The sequence below is a fragment of the Gymnoscopelus braueri genome, assembly GCF_963280865.1.
Source record: "Gymnoscopelus braueri genome assembly, chromosome: 10".
Taxonomy (NCBI): domain Eukaryota; kingdom Metazoa; phylum Chordata; class Actinopteri; order Myctophiformes; family Myctophidae; genus Gymnoscopelus; species Gymnoscopelus braueri.
The window spans coordinates 29,454,501-29,479,007 of record NC_137611.1 but is presented as its reverse complement, the minus strand read 5'-3'; the positions used below and the strand labels follow the sequence as shown (position 1 = coordinate 29,479,007).

The 24,507-nt window shown below is 41.2% G+C and overlaps 2 protein-coding genes across 3 annotated transcripts; one reads left to right on the top strand and one right to left on the bottom strand.

Annotated features, from left to right (window-relative positions):
* The first annotated feature begins 1,098 nt into the window (after positions 1-1,098).
* LOC308094101 (uncharacterized protein) lies at positions 1,099-6,613 on the top strand. 2 transcript variants are annotated; one of them, XM_080440560.1, is made up of 2 exons: positions 1,099-1,200; positions 3,536-6,613. In XM_080440560.1, the coding sequence occupies exon 2, from the start codon at positions 3,915-3,917 to the stop codon at positions 5,115-5,117; it is 1,203 nt and encodes a 400-aa protein (XP_080296686.1). In that variant the 5' UTR covers positions 1,099-1,200; positions 3,536-3,914; the 3' UTR covers positions 5,118-6,613. The 2 variants fall into 2 exon arrangements, with proteins under 2 accessions (XP_080296686.1, XP_080296687.1); XM_080440561.1 differs by lacking the exon at positions 1,099-1,200 and adding an exon at positions 1,292-1,385.
* A 1,481-nt stretch (positions 6,614-8,094) lies between these two features.
* gad3 (glutamate decarboxylase 3) lies at positions 8,095-24,258 on the bottom strand. Its single transcript, XM_080439112.1, has 16 exons — positions 24,120-24,258; positions 23,461-23,601; positions 21,707-21,813; positions 20,868-21,003; positions 20,554-20,644; positions 19,894-20,006; positions 19,336-19,451; positions 18,746-18,825; positions 18,290-18,344; positions 17,790-17,906; positions 16,331-16,395; positions 15,501-15,579; positions 13,904-14,053; positions 13,624-13,731; positions 12,840-12,929; positions 8,095-8,994 (listed from the first exon to the last, which is right to left on the bottom strand). Exons 1-16 carry the CDS (start codon positions 24,139-24,141, stop codon positions 8,821-8,823), a joined length of 1,644 nt encoding a protein of 547 aa, XP_080295238.1. The 5' UTR covers positions 24,142-24,258; the 3' UTR covers positions 8,095-8,820.
* Positions 24,259-24,507: the final 249 nt, after the last annotated feature.

The following is a 24,507-nucleotide window of genomic DNA, read 5'->3' as shown; positions in this document are numbered from 1 at the left end:
TGACATCATGGCAACTTTTTTAATGTATGAATTTTAACCCTAAAACGTCATTTCTAATTTGTTTTCAATACATTGTGTAATAAACTATTTTCAATATTTTAAGTTTTTTTTTTTTTTGGAGTCACACTGTAGCTTTTACTATTTTATTTGTATTTATCTACAGTTTATTCATGTGCAGGCTCTTAAGCTTATACAAAATATATGCATACCTGCCAACCTCAGACTGTAAGATTCAAGGAGTGGGGGGTCACGCCCCCCCCCCCCCCCAAAAAAAAAAACAGAGTTCAAGAGTTGAGTAGATGAATATAATTTCCAGCATTCTGATGCATTTTGGGAGTTTGATACTTTTATAGGCTTTACTAACATAGAGGATCCATTAAAAAGCTATAAGTAGGCCTACAGAAATTAATTGATTTGATAACTGAAGCAATAAAAGAGCCATCTTTGATAATAACCAACACTAATTACTTAAAAGTGACAATCTCTTTATAATTGCATTCAATTACAATGTATCACTTAGATAGCCTACATGGAGTGTGTACACTGTATGTGGGACTGGAGTTTATCCAGACATAATATACATAAAGCGACAGTAAAAGTAAAAATAACATTCCCACTCTCTCGTTGATGAAAGCTTTTTTTTGGGGGGGGACGGTGCCAGAATCAAAGTGCCATGCATAGAGAGAGACAGACTATTCACACGGTCACACCTTCCAACAAACAAAATGATATTTGCATATCAAAAAGCCAAGGAACTAGTTGCCTCTGAAACGGATTGTCATGCAAAACGGCTGAAATCCCCCAAAACAGGAGCACAAAAAGGAGAAATGGCCGTCAAGGAGGAATGAATGGTCAAATAAAAGGAGTCTCCTTGAGGATGCAGGAGAGTTGGCAGGTACAATATTATTGTTGTTAGGAATGTGTTTAAAAACAAGCATAGTGCTACTACGTAGGCTACCTTGGAAAGGAAACGCCCCCAAACACTGAAGCACACTACTGGTCTGAACAGCTTATTTGAGGTGCGCCAAACACACACACACGCGCGCGCACACGCACACACACAGTCACAGTAGTGTGTGTGTGTCAGAACACACTCACACACACACACACACAACAGTCAAACTCACACTCAAAACAACGCGATTCTTTTTGTTTTTACAAGGCTAATTTTTGTCGTTTTGCATGGTGTTGAAAGACGAGGTAAGTTTGCGAGATGGTCACAGCCTGGAACTGCTAATTTTGAAACATAATATTGTGAATACTGTGAGTCAGAGAGGTTATTATAGGCTACTGCAGGACCGGCTAATGTTGATCAGAGGTTGCATACATGCAGATTACAAAACACCATACTTTCAGCGGTGGAAAGTAACTAAGTAGGCCTACATGTAAGTACAATTTTGAGGTATTTCTTTTACTTTCTTCAGTATTTACACATTTCAGTACTTTTACTTCTACTCAACTACGACTAATAATACTAAATAAACTAATGTTGTACTTTTACCAATTAAAACTTTTGTTAAGTTACTTTGTAGATTTTGATTATTATTACCAAAGATTATTATTACAAAACCACTTAAGCCATATGTATTTCGGCCATTTGAAAATAGCAGATTTACAAAAATAAAATAGCCTTTCTATAAGCTCACAATGCGTCGCATTGTGAGCTTATAGAAAGGCTATTTTCAAAATATTTGTAGGCCTATAATACATTTTGAACTTGTGAAATGTGACATTTTGCATAATGAGTACTTTTACTTTTGATACTTTTAAGTATATTTTTATGCCGATACATTTGTACTTTACTCAAGTAGCCTACATTTTGAATACCAGGCTTTGTTTTACTTGTTATAGAGTATTTACATTGCAGACTTTTACTTAAGTAAAACATATGAGTACCGTTCCCACCACTGCACACTGTCAACTTGCGAAGTTGTACAGTTGGTATCAAAATGTAAGGACCAAAAGTAGAAAGTACTCATTGTGCAGATTGCCCCGTTGGGCCGTTTCACAAGTTTACAAATGTATAACAATCTTTTGAAAATAGCTAGCAATCTACAATTGTGAGCTTGTAGATCGGCTATTTTCCAAATGGCCTATAGCCCTATGTAGGGCTGAAGTTAGGGCTGAAGTTAGGGGCAATGCATGTTTTGTAATAATAATCAAAATCTACAAAGTAACTAGTACCTAAAGTTGTCAAATAATTATAGTGGAGTAAAAGTATAATATTTGCCTCTGAAATGTAGTGGAGTAAAAGTACTGAAAATTGGACATACTCAAGTAAAGTAAAAAATACCTCAAAATTGTACTTTAAGTACAGTACTTGAGTAAATGTAGCATACTTAGTTACTTTCCACCACTGAATAGATGCATCTGCTTCTGTTCTAAATGAGCAGCTCTCATGAAAAGATTATGAATAGAAAGCAGCTAAAGTACATTACTACATTGGAGTCTCTGGTCATTACAGAATTCAGATTATGTTCAGTGGAGTATGTTGTTAGTAGCCTAGTGTGTAAGAAGTTTAATAGTTTCCAGGGTTCACAAAACATTCACTTAATGAAGTTAAATGTGGAGCTCATGTGAGCCTTAAGCAGTACAGAGACAACAGCCCATCTATTTTCACAATGTGTTTAGGGCTCTTGACAAACTGGTTTGGTTGGTAAGTGCATGCAAAAAGCCTAACGAGTTTTATTGACATTGCACTTGCACATACACTGTAATGTCTCTGTGGACTTATCATAGGACCACCTAAGTTATTACAGTAGGTTACTAGTAATTAGCATCATGACCCAATACTGAAAGCATTAGAGTTCATGGTAATTCAAATTTAATTTAATCAGAAAGTAACTTTCTTATTTGGGTTTCCATTTGTATAAATGAAAAGTTTAAAAGGCTGTCCCAGCAATAAATCATGTATTCGTACAATTTATAAATTGCACACAATTTTTTGTCTTTTTGCAAAACTTTTTTGCGCACACACAATACATTTTCTCCAAATGCATTCACTCATCAATCAGACTATTACATAACTGTAGGTATAATTAAATGTAGTTGAAGTTAAGTTTGATCAGTATTAAGAGGAGGGGAGTTCTGGGATGCCATTCACTGTTAAGTCTTCTGGGAACATCATGGCCCTAACTCAACCAAACCAGATGATAAACTCCTAACACATTGTCATCAACCATGATTTTCAGCATACAAAACAATGCATCATATGGTCTCTTGATTGTGTTTTTTTGTATTGATCATCAAACATCTGTCTGTACTGTGCATGGATATCCTGTTACTACACAGACATTCCCAGAGTGTCAGTGTTAGTGTGTCAGAAAAGATTCATCTTGAAGATGAAGCCAAAAAAAGGGTCTTAGGTCAGATGCCTGTTCTTTGTCATATAGTGCTGGCTGATGTTACCTTTGACAGTGTGTTGGAAAGAACTACACTTGTCTCATCCACACTGTTTACAGGAAAGAGAATAAACATGGGATTAGGCTACACCACTGCACTGCACTGAATAATGGATATCTCTTCTCTTTTGCAGAGCACAGTGGAGCCAGACATATTCTTTTCTACAACATCAATTTGAAATGGTTCACTTCCCTTCTCTGCTGCATTTAGAATTAGGAAACCATGAGACACAAGGAGAGCCTGACTTACTGTTCTGACAGTCGTTTGAGACGGACAGATGACACAACTTTCTTTGATTTGTTTATCCTCGTTGGGAAATAGTCTCTATGCTGGCCACGCTCCATGTTGACGTACATGCACAGAGCCATGCATTGAATAGCACCTAATCAAGAACATTTCAGGACAGTTCTAAGTGCATTTCCTACACCAACTGTGCCCCCCCCCCTCGACCCCACACACAGACACACACTCCCAGAGCAATACTATCTATTAGAAGGACGAAGTAATTGACCATGGAAGGTGGCCCCTGTAAATGGGAGTGTCAGATCTGTCTGAATGAATACAGTCAGCATCGGCGGCCCAAGCGGCTGGCCTGTCGGCACACCTGCTGCTCAGCCTGCTTGAGCCGCATGGTCACCGTCACACACGTTGAGGTGAAGGGAGACCAGAGAGGCGCAGCTGTAACGTATGGACACATGGAGAACACTCACCACACACAGATTATTCACCGTTATTCAGAGAGCACGGAGTCCCACGGGAGCAGGAATGGCGGTGCGGAGAACAGATGGCATGATGAGATGATGCGACGGAACGAGTCTGAGAGCAGCACCCAGCGCACAGATGGTCCAGTCAGAAACAGGTCTGCGGAGGTGGCTGTGGACAGTTTGGGTACAGCGCAGACAACCAACATGACAAGGCCAGACGTCCAGACTTCCACCAGCAATGACCAAATGATCATTGATCAAGGTGTGACGAACTTCAATGGCACTGACCTAACGACGGATCAAAGCGGGGAGAGGCCGCGTTTGAGCGAGATATGGCTAGGACGTCCAACCGGGAATCAAACCACTCAGATAGTCATCGCCTGCCCCTGGTGTCGTGGTGTCACGGTGCTTTCTGAAGGTGCATCCGTTGACCGTCTCCCTGACGATGATGACATAATGGATGCTGTTCCAATGACGTCCCTGGCACACCTGTTGGCACCAGAGTTCACCACTGTATTTATAAGAGTGTTACCCAGCACCAGCTCCTCCCTCTCGGTGGGCAGTGACAGAGACCAAGTTACAAACTCCGGTACAATGGCCGGCTTCAACCAGCTTCCTCCAGGTCTTACGAGAGACACTGTGATGGGAACAATGCATTTCCACCAAGGCAGAGTCCTGGGGGGAGCTCGCGTCGAGCCTGGCCGAGCTGTGCAGTTTCTTCCAGGGGGATACAGATTGACGTCCCTGCCAGGAGAAGGATACTCCACGATGTGGCATGCGAGCAGAAATGGAAGCTGGACAGAGAGAGAGATGGAAGTCTACAGAGAAGGACTGAGGGAGGACGAGGAAGGACAGAATGAAAGGACTGACGAAGAGACAAAGACCCGTAAGATCTGGACCAGCTTGTGCGCTGTGATTACTGTGGGCCTGGGTATGTTCATGCTGATTTACATTGTCCTGCATAGCGTGACCTGTTCACCAAAGCCATTCACCATGATAAGCTGCAGATGATAAGCTATGATGGTGGTGTCTCCCTCTGCCTCCCTCTCTGTAGGGTGCAGTTGATTACTTACCTTCATCCCCTATCCCCTCTACTGTTTACACCTATATGTGCAATATCCTGTAAAGTCTGTAAATTCAGTCAATTTCATTTAATTGAAAAAAAAAACAATGTTTGAGGTAAGGAAAGCTAGCATAGAAGAGAGAGAGAGCGAGAGACTGACAGTTCAGGCAGTCTGTTGTCAAAGTTATCCTTAATAATTCCTATTGTACACGACGTTATGATATACCGTAGAGTCCTCTGTCATTATCCTGAGGGCACTCAGCTAGTCAGAGGTGGTGACTGTTCATTTGATGGAATTACCCTTCTGCCAGCAAGTGCCAGCTCTGAGAACAAAAATGACAACCAAGCAGTGTCACAGGAAAAGTTTATTAAGCACACACAGAGAATATATACAATATACAGTACATTTGCGCAAGACACATTATGTGGCTGTAAGACATGTAATGGCTGATGCAAAAGTAGGCAAGATAGGATATGAATAGGAATAGATAGCAAACATGTTCTAACAAGCAGATGTACACAGTGACATCCTACATTATCTTGATAAAGGAGAGCACATGGCATCAGAAATGCATGTGTATATGCTTACACAGCTCAAGAGTGATTAGGTATAGTTATAGGATTATGTACAGATACTGGTATGTGGGGCAACATTACATGTTAAGATGTTTGTCATTAACCTTAAAAATGGAATAGTGGTATGATAAGATATGACCTACTGGTCCCTACTTCTTTAATATTAAAGAACATATATACTGTACAGGATCTTTTACTCTTTTATTGTCTCCGCCAGGCCGAAAGGCATGACGAGAGAGTATGTTTTACCCCCCTGTCTGTCCGTCCGTCCGTCCGTCCGTCCGTCCGTCCGTCCGTCCGTCTGTGTGTGTGTCCGTGTGTCATTCTGTCTGTGTACGGCTAATCTCGAAACTGTGCACACACACACACCCTGGATTTTCACATGGGCCTGTTACAGCGTCACCAGGAGGCCGATTTGTGCAAAACACATTTCTTGACAGTACTCCTACAGATTTTGTCCAAACATCACGCAAATCGGTACACAGTATCTCTATAGTCATAAAACGAAACAGGTCTTTCAGATTTTTCATATTCCATCCTGATTGGCTAAAATTGCCTTCCAAAGTTTGCAGGAGTGCTCTGTTTTGAACAAAATGCCTCAAATCATGAACACAGCGTGCAATTTCTGTGAAATTTTGCACACACATTCCCACTATGCAGAGGAAGAAATGCCACTTGAAAATGTTCAAATCAGCCTCATGGTGGCGCTATAACATGCCGATTTTTACCTATAACTGCGCCGATCTGTGTAAAACTTTGTATGCACACTCTCTAGAGGCCAAGGAAAACCTTTGCCCTGCATTTTTCACATTTGCCTTTTATAGTGCCACCAGGGGCCTGTTCCTCAAAAGGTGAATTAGAGCTAAAGCCTGGCTTTACCACCTATCCTGGCTTAATTTAGCCAGGATTAGAGCTGAGTCGGTTCCTCAAAAGGTGAATTATCTTGAAGATTAGTTTAGCCAGTTCACCCTGGCTAAGTTTAGCCTTATCCGATTCCTCAAAAGAGAATTGAAGCAAGCCTAGCTTAGTTACCATGGCAATTTAGCTGTGAAGTTAGCCTGGTCAGGAGCAGGCTAACAGCCAAGCTTTATTAATCCAGTGCCTTGTTCTTCAAGTTTTGTGAAATAGCTGTTAGTCCAATGACTCCAATCATAAACCAATGAGTTTTTCTACACTTATTCAATTCTTATGCGAAAATCAAAGATCTACAAGCCCGAAATGTTTTTGTCTTATGGCGGCCGGGGGTCCCCGGCCCCCCATGGACCCCCGCCCCCGTGGACCCCCGCCCCCGTGGACCCCCGGACCCCCGTGTACCCCCGGCCCCCTGTGTACCTCCGGACCCCCGTGGACCCCCGGACCCCCATGGACCTCCGGACCCCCATGGACCCCCGGACCCCCATGGACCTCCGGACCCCCGTGGACCCCCGGACCCCCATGGACCTCCGGACCCCCGTGGACCCCCGGACCCCCATGGACCTCCGGACCCCCGTGGACCCCCGTATACCCCAGACCTCTGTTGGGGGTCAACGGGGGTCCGGGAGTACACGGGGGGCCGGGCCCCCCGTGTACTCCCGGACCCCCGTTGACCCCCGTTGACCCCCGTTGACCCCCGTTGACCCCCGTTGACCCCCGTGGACCGTGGACCCCCGGCCGCCAAAAGGCAAGCTTTTCCCTTGTAGATCTTCGATTTTAGAAATTTGAAATTAGAAAATTATTCTAAGTGTTTATAATTATAATTCCAACATTCACTTAAACTCCTTATGTTTAAACCTAACTGAATTATATATTTATGGATTTGTATATAAATTAATTGCATATTTTTGGACAACTTGTGCATTTAATTTGTAGGCAATACTTTGCCACGCTTTCTCCCTGGATCTATATTTATTGCGGCCGTGTTTCCTTTCTTGCTTATTATAAATGTTACTTCCTTGTAAGATTCCATGAGCTGCTGCAGTGCTGCTGTTCAGCCACAGAGAAGAACGCCGCTCTGGTTTTGGGCTCCATGATTGGTCAAGTTCAAGGATTCTGCTATCGACTTTCATGGTCTTTTATAGAAATAAGTGAAGCCTGGCTTCATTATCCTGGCTCGACACAGCCTGGCTTGACAAGGCCTAGCTCGACAAAGTCGCTCCTTTTCAGCCTGGCTTGGCGTTCCAGGAACCGAATAAACCAGGCTATACGGACCCGACTTTGTCAAGCCTGGATTTGACTTAAATCCAGGCTTATTTAATTCACCTTTCGAGGAACAGGCCCCAGGAGGCCGACTTATGTAAAACACATTCTTTGATATTAAGCCTTCAGATTTTATCCAAATTTCACGTAAATCGGTACACATGATCTCTATAGTCATGTGATCAATACGGATCTGTTTGATTTTTCATATTCTATCCTGATTGGCTAAAATTTGTAGGAGTGGCCCGTTTTGAACAAAATGCCGCAAATCATGAATGCAGCATCCGACTGCAGTGAAACTTTGCACGCACATTCGCACTATGCTGAGGAACAAATGCCACCCTTTTAACATTGCCCTATTATAGCACCACCAGGAGGCCGAATTTTTGCAACAATTTTCCTTTTTATATTACTCCTACAAATTTTGTCCAAACATCATGCAAATCGGTACACATTATCTCTATAGTCAAGTGATCAAGATGGTTCTGTCCGATTTTTTATATTCCATCCTGATTGGTGAATTCCGAACATTGCTGGCCCATAATAACCTACCTGACCTGGCGGAGACCTGTGCTCCGAGGAGCACTTTTTCTAGTTCTATTTTGTTTTTAACTACAGTAGAATATATCCTTGAAGTTATGTTGGTGGTGTATGTTACTGTAGCATTGTCTGTTTGTAAACCTTCTGTCTGTTCTCAAATGTTCCACCTAATTAAAGCTATGTTCTGTTATATCCCACTACATCCCACTATATGATACCTTTTGCTCTGGTATTGCGAAATCTCCACTACTTTAAATCCACCATTAGATGATAGTGTTGGACCATAGCAAGCATCAGGAAATGAGTAAAAAAAAAAGTCTAATTGAAAGCAGCAGTGAGTGCGAGTCTAGAATGTAGAGGTCAGAACTGGTGGCCTAAGCGTACGATTTCATCCAAGAGGAAGTCGACGTCCTCAGGCTGAGTAGCTGGGTTGGAGAACACACACCTGAAGAAATTGACTGTGGATCCAAAAGGCTGGTATCCGATCATAACCGTCCCCTGTTCCATCATCATGGCTTTAATGTGAGGAGCCACCTGAAGACATGTGTAATGTTAATCTGTGGCCCCATTTACTACTGTAGTTGCAGTATAGCAGTACTGTAGCAGTCTCAGGGCTGCATTACTGTATGTCCCGATATTATTTAGCAGCATTACAAATATACCTAATTTCATGCACATCAACAGTGGGTGCCAGGTCAAAAAAGTTACATTTTTAAAAAGATAGAACCTGCACACCGGCTTCAAGGCAAAGGATCACTTTATTGAATGAGTTGACAACGTTTCGATCCTGCGAGGATGGAAACGTTGTCAACTCATTCAATAAAGTGATCCTTGTGCGGCCTCTTTTAAAACAATACAAGTACACATAATCCACTATTCCACCATTAGTGGGAGTGGTCTATTACTTACCAATACATCTAAAATAAAATCATGAACACAAAATCCAATCAACCCCAAATTATAATTGCATGTTGAGGGCAGTGTTACATTTTGTTGACTAAGACTAAAAGACTAAGATTTTGATATTTAGTCGACTAAGACAAAACAATTTCAAGCTTCAGCTTCGTGACGCATTGAGGCTACCCTTTGATTGTTTGTTATTCTGAAGGAAATGTGTTCAAACGCAACAGATTATTGAGAAACCATTACGCACGCTGCATGCGCTCAATGCTCAAATGGTAATAGGTAATTCATGTATATATCTGATATATATATATATATATATATATATATATATATATATATATATATATATATATATATGTATATATATGTATATATATGTGTATATATGTATATATATAGAGAGAGAGATAGATAGATAGATAGATAGATAGATAGATAGTAGATAATCAGAGGTCGCGCTAGGATTTTTGGTGGCCGGCCCCAATGTCCGGCATGATTAAAATGTATCGGACATCTGATAAAAATAATGGTCATAGATATTTTTAAGCATTAATGACAAGCAGGTGTGTAAATGCAGCCTAACACTTACAGCATGATATTTTGGATTGAACATAATTAGTAATATACACATTTTACAGCTGGGTCATCTTGCACAAATACATGAATTACCTATTACCATTTGAGCATTGAGCGCATGCAGCGTGCGTAATGGTTTCTCAATAATCTGTTGCGTTTGAACACATTTCCTTCAGAATAACAAACAATCAAAGGGTAGCCTACTGTACAGGAATGCCGATCTAAGCTCACAATGCATCACGAAGCGACGCCTTGTGAGCTTGTAGATCGGCTATTTTCAAATGGACGAAATGTATATAGGGTTGAAGTGGTTACTGTATGTTTTGTAATAATAATCAAAATCTACAAAGTAACTAGTAACTAAAGTTTTCAAAAAATTGTAGTAGAGTAAAAGTACAACATTTGCCCCTGAGTAGAAGTAAAAGTACTGCAAATTGGAAATACTCCGGTAAAGTAAAGTAGTAAAATTCCTCAAAAGTGTATTTAAGTACAGTACTTGAGTAAATGTACTTAGTTACTTTACACCACTGGTAGCAACATATGTTTGTTCAGAAAACTGGCGGAACGCTGTGGTGTCACGCAAAGCACCCAGTGCACCCCTGAGCATCACCTCAGGTGTGTGTTTATGACAAGGAGCACCCACAGCATCGGCACCTATGACCTCAGGTGTGTGTTGTACATTGTGATATTAACTATGTACACTTCTCTGGGGCATGACAGGATCTTTTTACTGTATGGGTTGTACGTATACTTGTCTAAAAAGCCTGTAGCACTTGCCCTAGCCTTGACGACCTTGCAGGATTATGCAAAGGCTAAAATGTAATTTAGATAGCATGTTAGGTAGACAGATGCCATGTTTTCATAATACCATAGTATAGCATTATTTTAGGAGTCCTGTTGTGACTGTTGTATTGAGGGAAACATTTTGTTTACATGATGGTATGTTGTATGTACGGAATAGAAAAGCACTGGACTGGATGTAGAACTTTTGTGTGACTGTATATTGAATATATTGAATAATGATTTTCAGTGATTACTTTGCCAATGTGAAAAGGAATAATGCTTTAACTGTTGAATTCATATGGATTGCTCCTGTGACATTCTGTACAGTAGAAGTGAGTGTTGTAGTGACTACTACTGTAGGCCTACAGTGTGTGGTATATGTTTGTATTTTTAGTTTTTTGAAAAGTTAATACGTGTAACTGAAGTTATATATCAGATTTAGTTTTCTGTCTCTAAGCCAAATGAAGCGTAGTATACCTGTGAGATGTGAGTGGGATTGAAATAATATTTATAAGACTATGGTAACCCCGCTGTGTGGGGAAGAAGGTGTTAGGACGTGTGGAGCCCAGAGGGGAGACAGTGGCCAATGATAACGCCGGAAAAAAAGGTCAATTTGACCAAAAGTCCATCTGTGTGGTAGGTGGACTTTATGCCATCACACAAGTGTCATGGTCTTCATCAGGGAGTGATCGGGTTCAGTTCTCGCACTTTATATAATAATCTGCATATTAACTTTTTATCATTCTTTGAGTGCTCCTGTTCTTTTTAGACATACTGTACGTACAAGTAAACAGATCATGTCATGCCCCAGAGAAGTGTGCATAGCTAAATATCCCAAGGCACAACACACACACATGATGTCGTAGACACCGAACCCGTGGGTGCTCCTCGTCATAAACACACACCTGCCAAAGTTTGCAGGATTGGTTCGTTTTGAACAAAATGCTTCAAATCCTGAACGCAGCATGCGATTTCCATTACATTTTCCGCATAGATTCCCACTTTGCCAAGGAAGAAATGCCCTCCTTTTCACATTGGCCTGTTATAGCGCTACCAGGAGGCCATAATAACCTACCTGACCTGGCGGAGACTTGTTTGATTTTGTGTTAATATTTTATTTGTATTTCATTTTGTAGGTCTATAACACTCTTATTTGCTCATTTCCAAATTAAAATAAAAGTTAAAGGGAATATTTATATGTCTCATGTGTATGTCTTTTGTTATAAATAAAACAAATCATTATTGAAAAAAAATACAATGAAAGTGATTGTGAAGAACACAATTATTGAGTAGCTGAGTTATTGAAAAATGACATTGACTTTGATATTTCAATTATGACAAGATGCTCCTTAATGGTCAAAACAATATCAGAAAGGAATTATAAATGTCAGAATTAGTTGAATTAGTCTTATGGCACCTGTTTTTAGTCCTAACAATGGCCAAGTTATGGCCAAGGACCTTTCAAGGTCAACATCACCCAAAGTGGTCATAGCAATATCAGAAATGAATTCCCCACCCCACAATTAGTCAGAATGGAGGTATTGCATGTGTATATACACTCAGAAACAAAGAAGTTGGATTTTCATCATAGCCGATGGCAGCCATATTTGATTTGGCCATTGCGCTGTTCGTGGCACTATGGCGGACGCGCACCTCTGTGATTTTTCATGTCTAGGTACCCATTGTTCAAGTGAGAAATTCTCCTACCACCAAATTGCGAACGGGTCTATTGGCCAGGTACAGGACTACTGTGCAGATAATGTGGGGAGATAATGGCAAAACAATGAATATCCTAAAAAAGTATTAAAGCTACTCATTTGAAAAGGCTATCATGTTTCAAAGTACTTATATGGACCCTACAAACAAAATGGTGCCAAAGAGATTTTGCCACCTTTCGTGTCCCTGACTTCTGGTCTGGCCCATGAACTATATGTTACTTTACATCAAAGTGGCAACACTTTAAGGCCATTTTCATCAACATGAGTTTAGGCTATTCAATCTAATAATCCTCTTTCTGAGAGCTCACATGACTCAAATGTTCTGTGACGCTTGGGTCATTTTAGTACAGCAGGTCACGTGTGTCAAATAACAAACTTATTAAGCCCTGTACTGACCTTGTGTAGTCTTCTGCTCCTGTCAGAGCCAGGTGGCAGCTTCTTCAGACTGGGTGGAATGTACCAAAAACACACATTACTGTGCTCTGGCTAGAAAATTAAGAAAAGGAGAGGTAGAGGAACAAGGGATAGGTCGAGAGAGGGTGATGTGAAAGTCAGGCAAGATATTGACATAAACATCCATTACAGCATCCATTATGGCTGAGATGCATTTCAAATTTTTAAATATGGAAAATACTTTTGATAAAAGTTATTTTTAAGACAGGATTTAAAATAAGACACTGATTTATCAAGCCTGCATGTGCTCCTCAGGCAGGTTGTTCCAGATCTAGGAGTCTGGTCAGTGGTAGCTCTTTGTGTTCAGCCTCAACTCTGTCAGGAACAACCTGCAAGTTTTGGCATGCAGCCAACATACAGAATATGTGCTTGATATGGTCATGGATGAAAGTTCTCAGTCGCCACAACTGATTTCAGTCATTTGGATTCCAGCATGTCCTTCTATGGAAGCATGTTGTGCAGCATACAAGCTCTCAATGCGTCGCAGGCGCATTGAGAGCTTATAGAAGCTGTTTTTGGTTATTATTTTAAGCGATTTTGCAATATGTTCAGAAGCATTTTCCATAAAATCTTAATAGTCTCGGATATTTCATACTTTTGTATAAAAGTAAAGGTTATAAAGCCTCAATCTGTGATTTCTCACACTGAAATCGCACATTATAGACTTGGTCATACAAACAGTTTCAGTCTTTTTTTCTTTTTTGTATGGTAATGAACGAGGTCTTACTTTGCTTTTGAACACCAGTTCAAAGTCGTCCCTCCTCTGGAGTTGATCATAAAGATACTCAGCATTCTCCAGACACTTGTTGACCTGGGATCCAAAACCCTCAGTGCCCTGGCAGAGACGGGGGTCAGAGGTAGAGAGTGAGACAGGAAAACCAAAATTCCTGATTTTTCCTGATTTTTTACAAAATACTCTAAAAGACAAACAGAGACGAGAATAAAGAGCAATAGAGTGTATATGAAAGGAGTACATGTTATAGCTAATAGAGATAATACTTTATCACCTTTGCTTTCCACATGAGCCAGAGTTTGAAGGCATCTACGTGTCGGCCACACTGGATGGTCTTATCTCCAGTGTCATAGGAGGCGTCATAGTGTTTGTCTGTCTGAAAAAGGTACTCAGCTCCAATCTGGTTACACTCCTGTAGCAGTCCCTAGAGGCGGCAGACGGGGACATGGTCAGGGTCTATACATTTCACACAAAAAGGGTGAACCAAGTACAGCCCATTGTTTTTTCTTTGTCTATTCACTTTAAGAAAACTGTCTACCAATGACATCATCAGTGGGGATTCTAAGCTAATGGAAAACTACAGTCTTTGTCTTCCTGGAAAGTTAGCATGCTGAACAGGTCAAAAAGGTTGATGTCGCCATTAACAGCGCCCTCCGGATCATAGCTGGTTGCCTGAAGCCCACCCCTGTGTTCCACCTGCCAGTCGTAGCGGGAATCGCCCTGGCCGGCCTCCGACACAAGGCTGCTACTCTCGCTTTGGCAAGGAAAGCCCAGAAACATGCCTAGCACGACCTGCATGACACCACAACAACAGCGGCGCCTCCAAGCAGACTAAAGTAGCCTACCGCCATACCTACAGTAATGTGGCACAAGAGATGCTCTGTTCTATCCCTGAGGACCTGTCTATTAACACATGGCTGGTGGCGGCTTGGAAGCAGTAGTGGGAAACCCACACGAATCCATCGCTACATCTGGGACCCGGGGGATGATGGCATCAAAGGTGAAGATCTACCATGCCAGCAATAGATCATGATGATGAACTGCCAACGCATTGGGGTCGGAGGCTTCGAATCATTCCTTGAAGAAGTGGGGCTTGGCAAACAGCACAGCATGTGAGTGCGGCGAGCCTGAGCAGACTGCCAGACATATAATTACCACCTGCCCCCTATACAGACCACCCCTCAGAAGCCGGCCTCTTCGACTAGAGACGAGGGCATGGCTACACGTTGTTGAACAGGACATCACATCTGACGAAACACGAAAGAAGTAGAAGAATGCTGAAAAGCCATTGTTCTTCAATTAGAAAGTTTGAAATTACCACCGAAGATGTCATCGGTATGCACATTTTCGAAGCATCCACAGTCGACCTCTGAGACCCAGAGCATGTAAACAGAAATGTAATCGTCCCATAGTGAGCATTATTGAGCAGTCATATATGGAGATGATTTTGAAAAAAGTTCCTTTGAGTTCCTTTATGTGCTGTTGTGTAGTAGGCTTTCAAGGACAAACAAAATCTAAGAATTAATCCAAATATCTAGTGAACTATGTGGTTGTACTCTAAATCTCTCTTTGAGATTCAGTTGCTGAAAATCGCACACCACCATACTGGAGCTCATAAAAGCACAATAGTTCTCTCAAATAAATGTTGTTGCCCTGGTATGGGATTCCAGCACTATTGAATTCTAATGTAAAGCCAATATATATCTATTGAAAATATTGATCCATTGTTGATCAATGGATGGAGTCTGTGAAAGCAAAGCTGCCAATATTTTTTTTTAGAAAGGAATACAGTGTGTCCCTTCCTGGAACTCTACACACATAAATAGTAAACATAGCAAAATAAAATAATTGACATAATGATTATTTCTCACTCTCTTCTTGACCAGAATGGCGGAACATTGCAGGGGGACACCCATCATTTTGTGGGGGTTCCATGTTACAGACCAGGCTCTGTGGAGAAGCATTACAAAAAAGAAAGGACATTGTTAAAGTAGGATTTCACTGGACGTGGTTTAATAAAAAATGGCTCTAGTTTGGATCATTTTATGCAGACAAATCATAGTGGTGGTACAAAACTGCAAATTCAGTCAGACAACTCATATGAAACATCATTAGCAACGTTTGGGCTCTGAACTTGTCACTTCCTGCAAGCATACACCTTAAAGGTTAGAAAGGGGGGACTGAATGAGAGAGCATGGCGTGACAATAGTAGAACTTCTCCCAGGGGAAACTTAGAATCAGGTGGATGCTGGGGTGGTGGTGTGGTGATGAAATGCAGAAACGGCCAGCATCAATAACTGTATAAGAGGATGGTGGTGGCAATCTGAGCAATGGAGCAGCAGCATAGTGGAGTGAGAGACTGAGCGGGATGTTTGCTGGAGTGAGAATTGTATCATGTGTCTGTCTAGCAGGATGACTCGATTTAACTCTAAATATATGTCTCCATCTTACACTTTACATACTGTACAACTATGACCTCCATTTGATACTGACTGGTGTTAACAAGCATCATGGGTGAATAGATTGTTATTGGATAGCGAAAATGTTTACATAGCAGCCCTTTCACCAGAATTTCAATGAATATCGATAAGGAATATTGCACTGATCAGCCAGCTCACTGTGATCTATCTGCTGCAGGCTAAGAGTAGTTACTGAAAGTATTTTAGGTGAAAGGTGATGCAGGTGTGATTAGTCTGATTACCGTTCAATGCCCTCGAGTTTAACCTGGTGTCTCTTTGACATCAGCAAGCCTCCGCCCCAAGCTGCCTAGAGGGACAGAGAGGAGAGCAAATGCGAGAAAGGTGATAAGAGGATGATTTGACTTTCTGTATATACTGTTTTTTTAAAGTTTTTTTTCAATACCTTATAGGTGTATGGCATGCGTGTACGGACTCAACTATATTGTCACATTTACAGGTTTACAGGTGTAAGTGAGTGTTTTATTTTTGAGAATGGAGGAGGATAGAGATATAGTAAGAGCAAGATAAAAACACAGGCTAGAAACAGGTCAAATAATCAAAAAGATGTGTACATACAGATAGCATATGTTGTTGTAACAGGTACATGTTTAGAACAACAGCATCATATGCAGATGTATACATAAACGTGCTGTCATGAGGCTAAATTAAAAGTAGCAGCAGGTGCAGTGTTCTGTTTGAGTTGAAGAAGGGTGTTATTTTCTGTCAAAAGATCCACTAGGTGGTGCTCTTGTCAGAATCAGAATCAGAATCAGTTTTATTGTCACATCACAGGTTTACAAGGTAAAAAAGTGGGTGAAATTCGTTTTTGTACATCGTTCCCATCGTTCTTGTCCAGCCGTTAACACCTTTCATTAACTGGGCTGATGTCAGAATTTAAAAGACTGTCAATCAGACTTATTGCTCTGCTCTATATCTTATAGAGAGACTGGAGTAACACAACATCAATCCTGCAAAGAAAACTGGTTTCACATATTGTGCTGTGAAAAAAAAGAAGCTGATATACAAGCTGACAGCGTGTCACACAATGCAACACGCTGTGAGCTTGAAGATCAGCTATTTTTTAAAACATTTGAAAGTACAAGTTCTGAGCTCTGGGTTCTCAAAATTCAGGGTTAGTACTACCTCCAGAGCAGGGCCCAAATGAGGTTCTGAGAACCAGATCTGAAACTTATCCGTAGTGTATGGAAACAAATCAGAGCACGGTACAGCTCACTTAGTTATTATACTTGAAAAGAGCCATCTTTATGTTGTTATAAATGTGCAGTGTGGCTCATAAAATCCATGTCTCTTATGAATCAAGGTGGGAAAGACGGAATTGTACTTTAAAACATGCTCTTTATGGAGAGGATGGGGTCGTGGTTTGTGAAATATTCTGGTGCAAAAGGCATACTATACACACAGGAAAACAACAACGACATATTGGTTGGTAATATTGTGTCTAAATGAAACCTTCCTAGAGCGTGTAGTATTTTCAGGCCTTGTGGTTTTGAAAAATGTTGCACAATGCAGCTTAGAGGATAGATCATTTGAGATGCTCAGCTATATGTTTGCATGTGAAATTATGCGTGCTTGCGTGTTAGCTCTGGTCTAATCTCTGTGTGTGTGTGTGTGTGTGTGTGTGTGTGTGTGTGTGTGTGTGCGCATGTGAATGCTGGTATGACATAAACGTCTGTACAGTACATCAACATGCAGCCACAGTGAATGCTGTTGGCAGATGTCTGCGATGGCGTGGAGAGGATCGAAGGCTCCATACACAGTGGTGCCCGCTGTGGCGTTGACATAGAATGGCTCCCAACCCTGGAGCCAGAGGGGAGTTTTTTAACACACATGTATTATTCATTCAGCTTACAGAAGTGCACAGTAATGCCTAACTTATGCTCTGTCGCACGTCAGCATCACGCGCGGAAAATAGACGTAGATCGGCAGGTTTAACATTACACAAACATTACAGTGCAACAAGATGACATTGTGCGACAGTAAATGAAAGGTAAAATAGAGAAAAGGACACTTATAAATTGAAGGTGCTCTTTGGCTCAAAAAGGGGAAAACCCCTTGACAAAAAAACTAAAATGGCCAAAAGCTTTTTAACTTTATGAAGAGCGCTTTGGACACATTTTTAGTTTCTTGTTGGTTGATGGCAGGTATTTATGAAATAGAAAAGTGAAAAGTCTCTATCCTACCTTGTCTTTAGCTGTCAGTATGGAAGCCTCTAGCTCAGCAGGAATCATCTTCCCTCTTAACAACACATGACAAAGGTTTATTACAACTTTAAGAAATCTTACCAGGCTGACTTTTTTCTTATCTGTTGTTGTCTTATTAGCTGTTTTTTTTATGTTTTTCTTATGATGATCAATAAGGTCTATCCTACCCTCTATCACTGTACATTGAAGACCATCTACAGTACACAGCTAGTTTGGTATGGGAATTTCTAAAGGGGGGGAAAGGATGGTTCGTTCTGTTTACCCCCCAATTCCATATACATGGAAATAAACACATGAATAGACAGGTACGTAACAAAGACACACACACACACACACACACAAACACACACTCCCATTACAGTTTCCTCCAACAGGTGTGCAAACATTTCTTTTGTTCGATAATATTCACCACAAGACTATGCTCTCTCCACTCACCTTTCATCACATGTCACCACCACCACATTCTCACTGCCCAGCCCCAGTGCTGCAGCTGCTTTCTTCACAGAATAATGGCTCTACAACAGTAAAAGGGAGAGAAAATACGAATGATCATCGTCATTTGTTCCACTAGCCCTGTGGGGCAAATAATATCAATGCTATTCTTGGAACAAACAATAGGCACTTTACTTTGATCTTAAACTTTCAAAAGTCATACAAAGGAAAATGGTTGAATTAGGCTACCTTCCACTCCACATGAGCTATTATGTTAACCACTTTAAACCTACCATCCCTCTTTTGGCCATGTCATGGCACATGTTTTTCAAACGTTTTCAAAACATTTGCACATTTTCAAAAATAGCAGACCTACAAGCTCACAATGCGTCACGTCACGATGCGATGCATTGTGACCTTGTAGATCAACTACTGTCACTAGTCATCGTACGCCAAAGTATATACTATATGGCTCTGGCTGTACTCTGGAGAAAAGAGTCGACACAACACTTTCAATGTACGGCAAGCTATACATACCTAAAGAGAAATTAAACACAATACTTGTTACCACGACATGTTGTGTGTTTGATTACATGTTCTGAGGTGAAAAGGGCCAGGCGAGGCAGTGCCCTCATCCCACTGGTCTTCACCTCTGGGTAGAAATGGTACCTGGCTACCAGGATGCTGTACAGGTTAGATATTGTTCCTCCTTTGGGAAAATACAATTCACTGTTTAGATATGATTTCACAGGAATAGCAGTGTTAAAATAATTGTTTTGTTATTACTGATAACTGCCATTGAATTTAGATCAGTAATAGCTAATAAAAGGTAAAACAATGCATAGACATCCAAAGCCTGTTATTATTACAACAGGTATTAATTATTAATGACTATGAAAGTATGAAGTATATCATTTAGAATTCATGTCAAATTTGATATCAGGATTCAAAAGTAACCTTTACCAAGTACTGTAAACAATTTATTTGCAGATATTTCATGTAGATCTTCAGTAAGAAATGTTTTTTTAAGTTGTACCCTCCCATTTCCTTTATTTAAGAATAACAAATAAATAATGTATTAACCTCTTCTTGTCATCCATTCATCACATAATTAATTCATCCACTCATCCATCCATCGGTCCATGTTTTACCCGGGCAGAAGATGCCATCTCCCTCATCCTCAGCCCATCCCACAATGCTTTGCATCTTCTTCAGTAGAACTTCCTCCATGAGGATGAAGACTGGAGAGACTTCATATGTAAACCTGGTAGAATGGCTTTCATTATGAATAAATAAAGGCTTCCAAATGTTTCCAAAGAAAAATATAGGAGCACTGATGTCATGTAGAACATATCTTTGTTGCTCACAAGTACTGGACATTCATATCAAGCTTATATCATTGTTGCATTTACAGCACAATGGAAACAAGCCCCCTGGGGCTTTTTGTGTTACCCTTTTAGCATAACCTTTGACCTTTGACTCTACCTGTACTTTTAACAAACCTGCTAATAAAGTATTCAATCAATCAAAAAACAGATGTTTATAGGTAGTAAGATTGCACTTTATCACAGTACACACTTTCTGTACTTCTGCCCAGTTTTAAGGTAGTTTTCTTTCAGATTTTGTTCAGACTTGACCTACTGTATATGTACTTTGTCTCTTTATGTTTTTAATTCTAACCTCCATTGTAGATTTATCTACACCAAATTTCTTCACAGGCATCAATATAGTTTAATCGTGTGTCTCTTATCTGTAGCTCATATCACTAACTTCTTTATCTTAACAGGAAGAGTGAGGTGTCTGTATCTTACATGTTAGTGTTGGCTGTAGAGGTCAGCCACTCGCCGGCTAAGCCAATCATATCCAGACCTGATGACAACTGGTTGAAGAAGCGGGGATGTCCTGTAGAAATCAAAGGTCAGAAATCTGCCTTCTATTGAGTGAAAAGAACAATACACCCATTCCCATCACTACTGCTTCAGTTTGTGTTCGCTAATGGGCAGCAACGCAACCTTCCAAGTGAACCAGCACAGTGAAAGTATTTTTTGTGGGAGATGAGGAGGGAATAACTGACAACACCTGGAAATTTGCTGTGAGATCATAGAAATCCCATTTCCGCACGCACCTGTTTTGACACCGTACTTGAGTGTGTCCCTACAGTCGACCAGTATCTGCTCCAGGGCCTCTGGCTGGTCAGGCAGGTCCAGGCTGAAGCCCTCCAGACCTTCTTTCAATTGGTGTGGTTGATGAAAGTCCAGCACCTGACACACAGGGAAGGAAGGACCAAAATAAGCCAGTCTAATAAGTGCTATCAAGATCCCACAGGCCTTTTCTCATTTGGAAGGACAAATCCTATCATCTCGCAGAGGTGATAGAAAACGTCTGTATTTTATTATTTATTTATTATTTATGTTATACCTGCTTGATAGCTATTGGCAACTCATTCAATTCTTAAGGTCCTATATTAAACAGCAACTTCAGTGAGTAAATTGCCATGGCTTGCTCTGGTTCTGTGGCTCCTACTCTGGGGAAGTAATAACTGAAGTAATTGGGGGCCCCCTATGAACCATTGAGAGTCTAAGGCCGTTCAAAGTCCCTAGATGGGAGTGGGACAGTTATGGGACACCATACCATGCCTCTACTGGTAGCCAATTGGCTCCTCCCTACATACTCCTCAGGATTCATCCCTAACCAGTTTATTCTGAGAAATTTGCAGCTTTTTCCTGAATGACTCTATCTGATAGAGTCACTAGCCATGCTGGCTAGGCCATCAAAGTACAGCTGAACTAGACTGTTCACCAGTAGCATATTAAGGCAGTCTCAAGTAGATTGGCCTTTGTGGACAAGAATTTAACTCTGGCATTGCTGTCATGCTGTATTGTAATTGTATGCGACAATAAACATCTTGAACCTTGAAGGACAGGCCTATGATGCGCAGTATGATTAAAAGTGTATACCCAGTACCTTGGAACTCCTCTGACTGGATTTGCAAACATAACCCAGTAGGATATTCACCAGCTCCTGGAAGAAACATCTGGTCGCTTCTTCACCTCCTATTGCTGGGAGCAGGTCTGGGACCCCGCGCGCACACACACGCACGCACACGCACGCACGCACGCACACGCACGCACGCACACGCACACACACACACACACACACACACACACACACACACACACACACACACACACACACACACACACACACACACACACACACACACAGTAAGTAGGTGACTAACATCATAGACTGACCACATTAAAGTCCAACATTAACAAAGTGATCTTTGGTGCCAAGCCAAGTGCGATTCACATTATGTTAATATTCTCTTCCCCAAGCCTACAGCAAACAGGAGTGGAGTTTGTTTGTGTTGCTAGATATGTTCATATAAGGGTGTCATTCAACCATTTCCTGATGGATGTGTGCCAAGGCACCTAAAGCAATGACAGTGTGTACCAAATTATGTAAAACTAATTACTAGTCATAACATCAAGTCTTTTATCTGTTTTTATATGTAAAAAAGGTTGTCTCTCCCCTTTTGAGAGAGAACTTCTTGACCTCTGCCCTGTGATACTTCTCCCGTGAACGTATGCAATAACCATATCTATTTAATAAAGTTGAAGTTGTCAGTTTGCCTGCTTGTCTGGCCATGCCTGAGGTCAGAGTGCTGATGCCATACAGTAGATGACTGATGTCATAGACTGGCCTCAAAGTAGGCTAATCTGTGCCTATTTCACCCAAGCAACGCTGGGTAACGCAGCTAGTCTTCTTTCTTTCTTTCTTGTCTCTTTCTTTCCCTGTCTGTCCACCTGTGTATTTAATCAAATGTTATCCAGTTTGCATGTAATCACGTTGTAAAGTGAAAAATCTTTGCTCTTGAATGATGTGCCTAGAAAGAGTGGCAGAAAGAGTGGCAGATTTCACCCACACAAAAATATGATATGATAACACTGATCGTTGTCAGCACAATAACCCTGGCAACACTGGGCATTGGGCCAGGACTAATGTCATAGACTGGCCTCCAAGTAATCTGACAAGAGGTATTGCCCTCGACTGACGTGTATGGAGTTCCACACGGCTCCAGACTGGCTCCTAACCCTAACGGTTACTGCAACTAGTAACTTAGAAAGGTCAAGGTGACTGAAAGTTTGTCTCAACATCACGGCAGAAATCCTTAACAAAGCCACACACACAAGCGCGCGCGTGCGCACACACACACACACACACACACACACACACACACACACACACACACACACACACACACACACACACACACACACACACACACACACACACACACACACACACACACACACACACACACACACACACACACACACACACACACACACCATGTGATGATGGTGAGTGCTGCAGCTCCAGGGGGTGTGTGAGCTGCAAGGAGTGATCCAGCTTTTGAAAATGGTGCCAACAAATTCTCTACGGTCACGCACCCCATGCTGACTGCTGACTGGTGGGAAGGCAGCAGCCAATGAACAGTCAGGGATTATCTCAGTGGGCTACTGGTGCTGCTTCATAGAAAGCACATACTGTAGAGCTAGGAAATTAGCGTAAGACAATTTGTAGCAGGACAGGCAGTCACACACACACACACACACACACACACACACACACACACACACACACACACACACACACACACACACACACACACACACACACACACACACACACACACACACACACACACACACCTTTGCTGTAGATGTTGCTGAAATCCGTAGGTCTCTGGGTGTTTTTGCTGGCCAGTGATGCTTTGTGGGAAAAGTAGCGAGCACCTCCATCCTGTTTTCGACTGCCAGTTTCATTAGTGGAGCTATTGTCTATGATTCTTTCTAGAGAGAGGGGGGGGGTAAAAAACGAAATAAAAAACAGACTCTTAGAATAATAATATAGTAGTAGTAGTAGTAGTAGTAGTAGTAATATAATCAACTTTATTTATAGATCACCAAAACAGAAGTTACAAAAGTGGTGAATTCTAGCAGTATAGCAACAATTCAACACAAGAGAAACAAGGATATGCTTATAGGCCTACTGTATTAACATACTGGTTAAAATAACAGTTTATTAATTCAAAAAAGGTTCTGGACTGCAGCTTTAATGTATGTGTAATACATTGTAATTTAATGAAAAATACTAATAGAAATGTCAAAAATAAAGATAATTAGTCTCTCCTTGATTTATTTATCTCAATGACTCATATCATATTGGGGGATTGCTCACAAAAAGCAAATCATGTACACTGGTAATTGGATAATCTTGTAATACAATATTTGAATATTATTTAATATAAATGATATACATAAAACTATAGTGACAATTACAAAATACAATTACTATATAAATGTCTTACCTGGCAGCTGAAGGAAATCCATGATAAATAAACGTTTTACAAAATAAAAACTATCACATCTATTCACTATTTGTGTAGATAATACTCTGTGTCAGTTAAATTATGCCAGTGCCTTCTAGCCTATAGAAAAGATCCTCTGGAAAGCTTTGTGCATTCAAATAGTGCGGAGGTGAGGAAGGGTGTACTGTTTGGTTAGGAGGGAGGGAGGGAGGGAGGGAGAGACAGACAGACAGACAGAGACAGGAGAGAGAGAGAGAGAGAGAGAGAGAGAGAGAGAGAGAGAGAGAGAGAGAGAGAGAGAGAGAGAGAGAGAGAGAGAGAGAGAGAGAGAGAGAAGAGAGAGAGAAAGAGGGGGGGAGCATGTTCTTTATTATGGGCTACGTGGCGA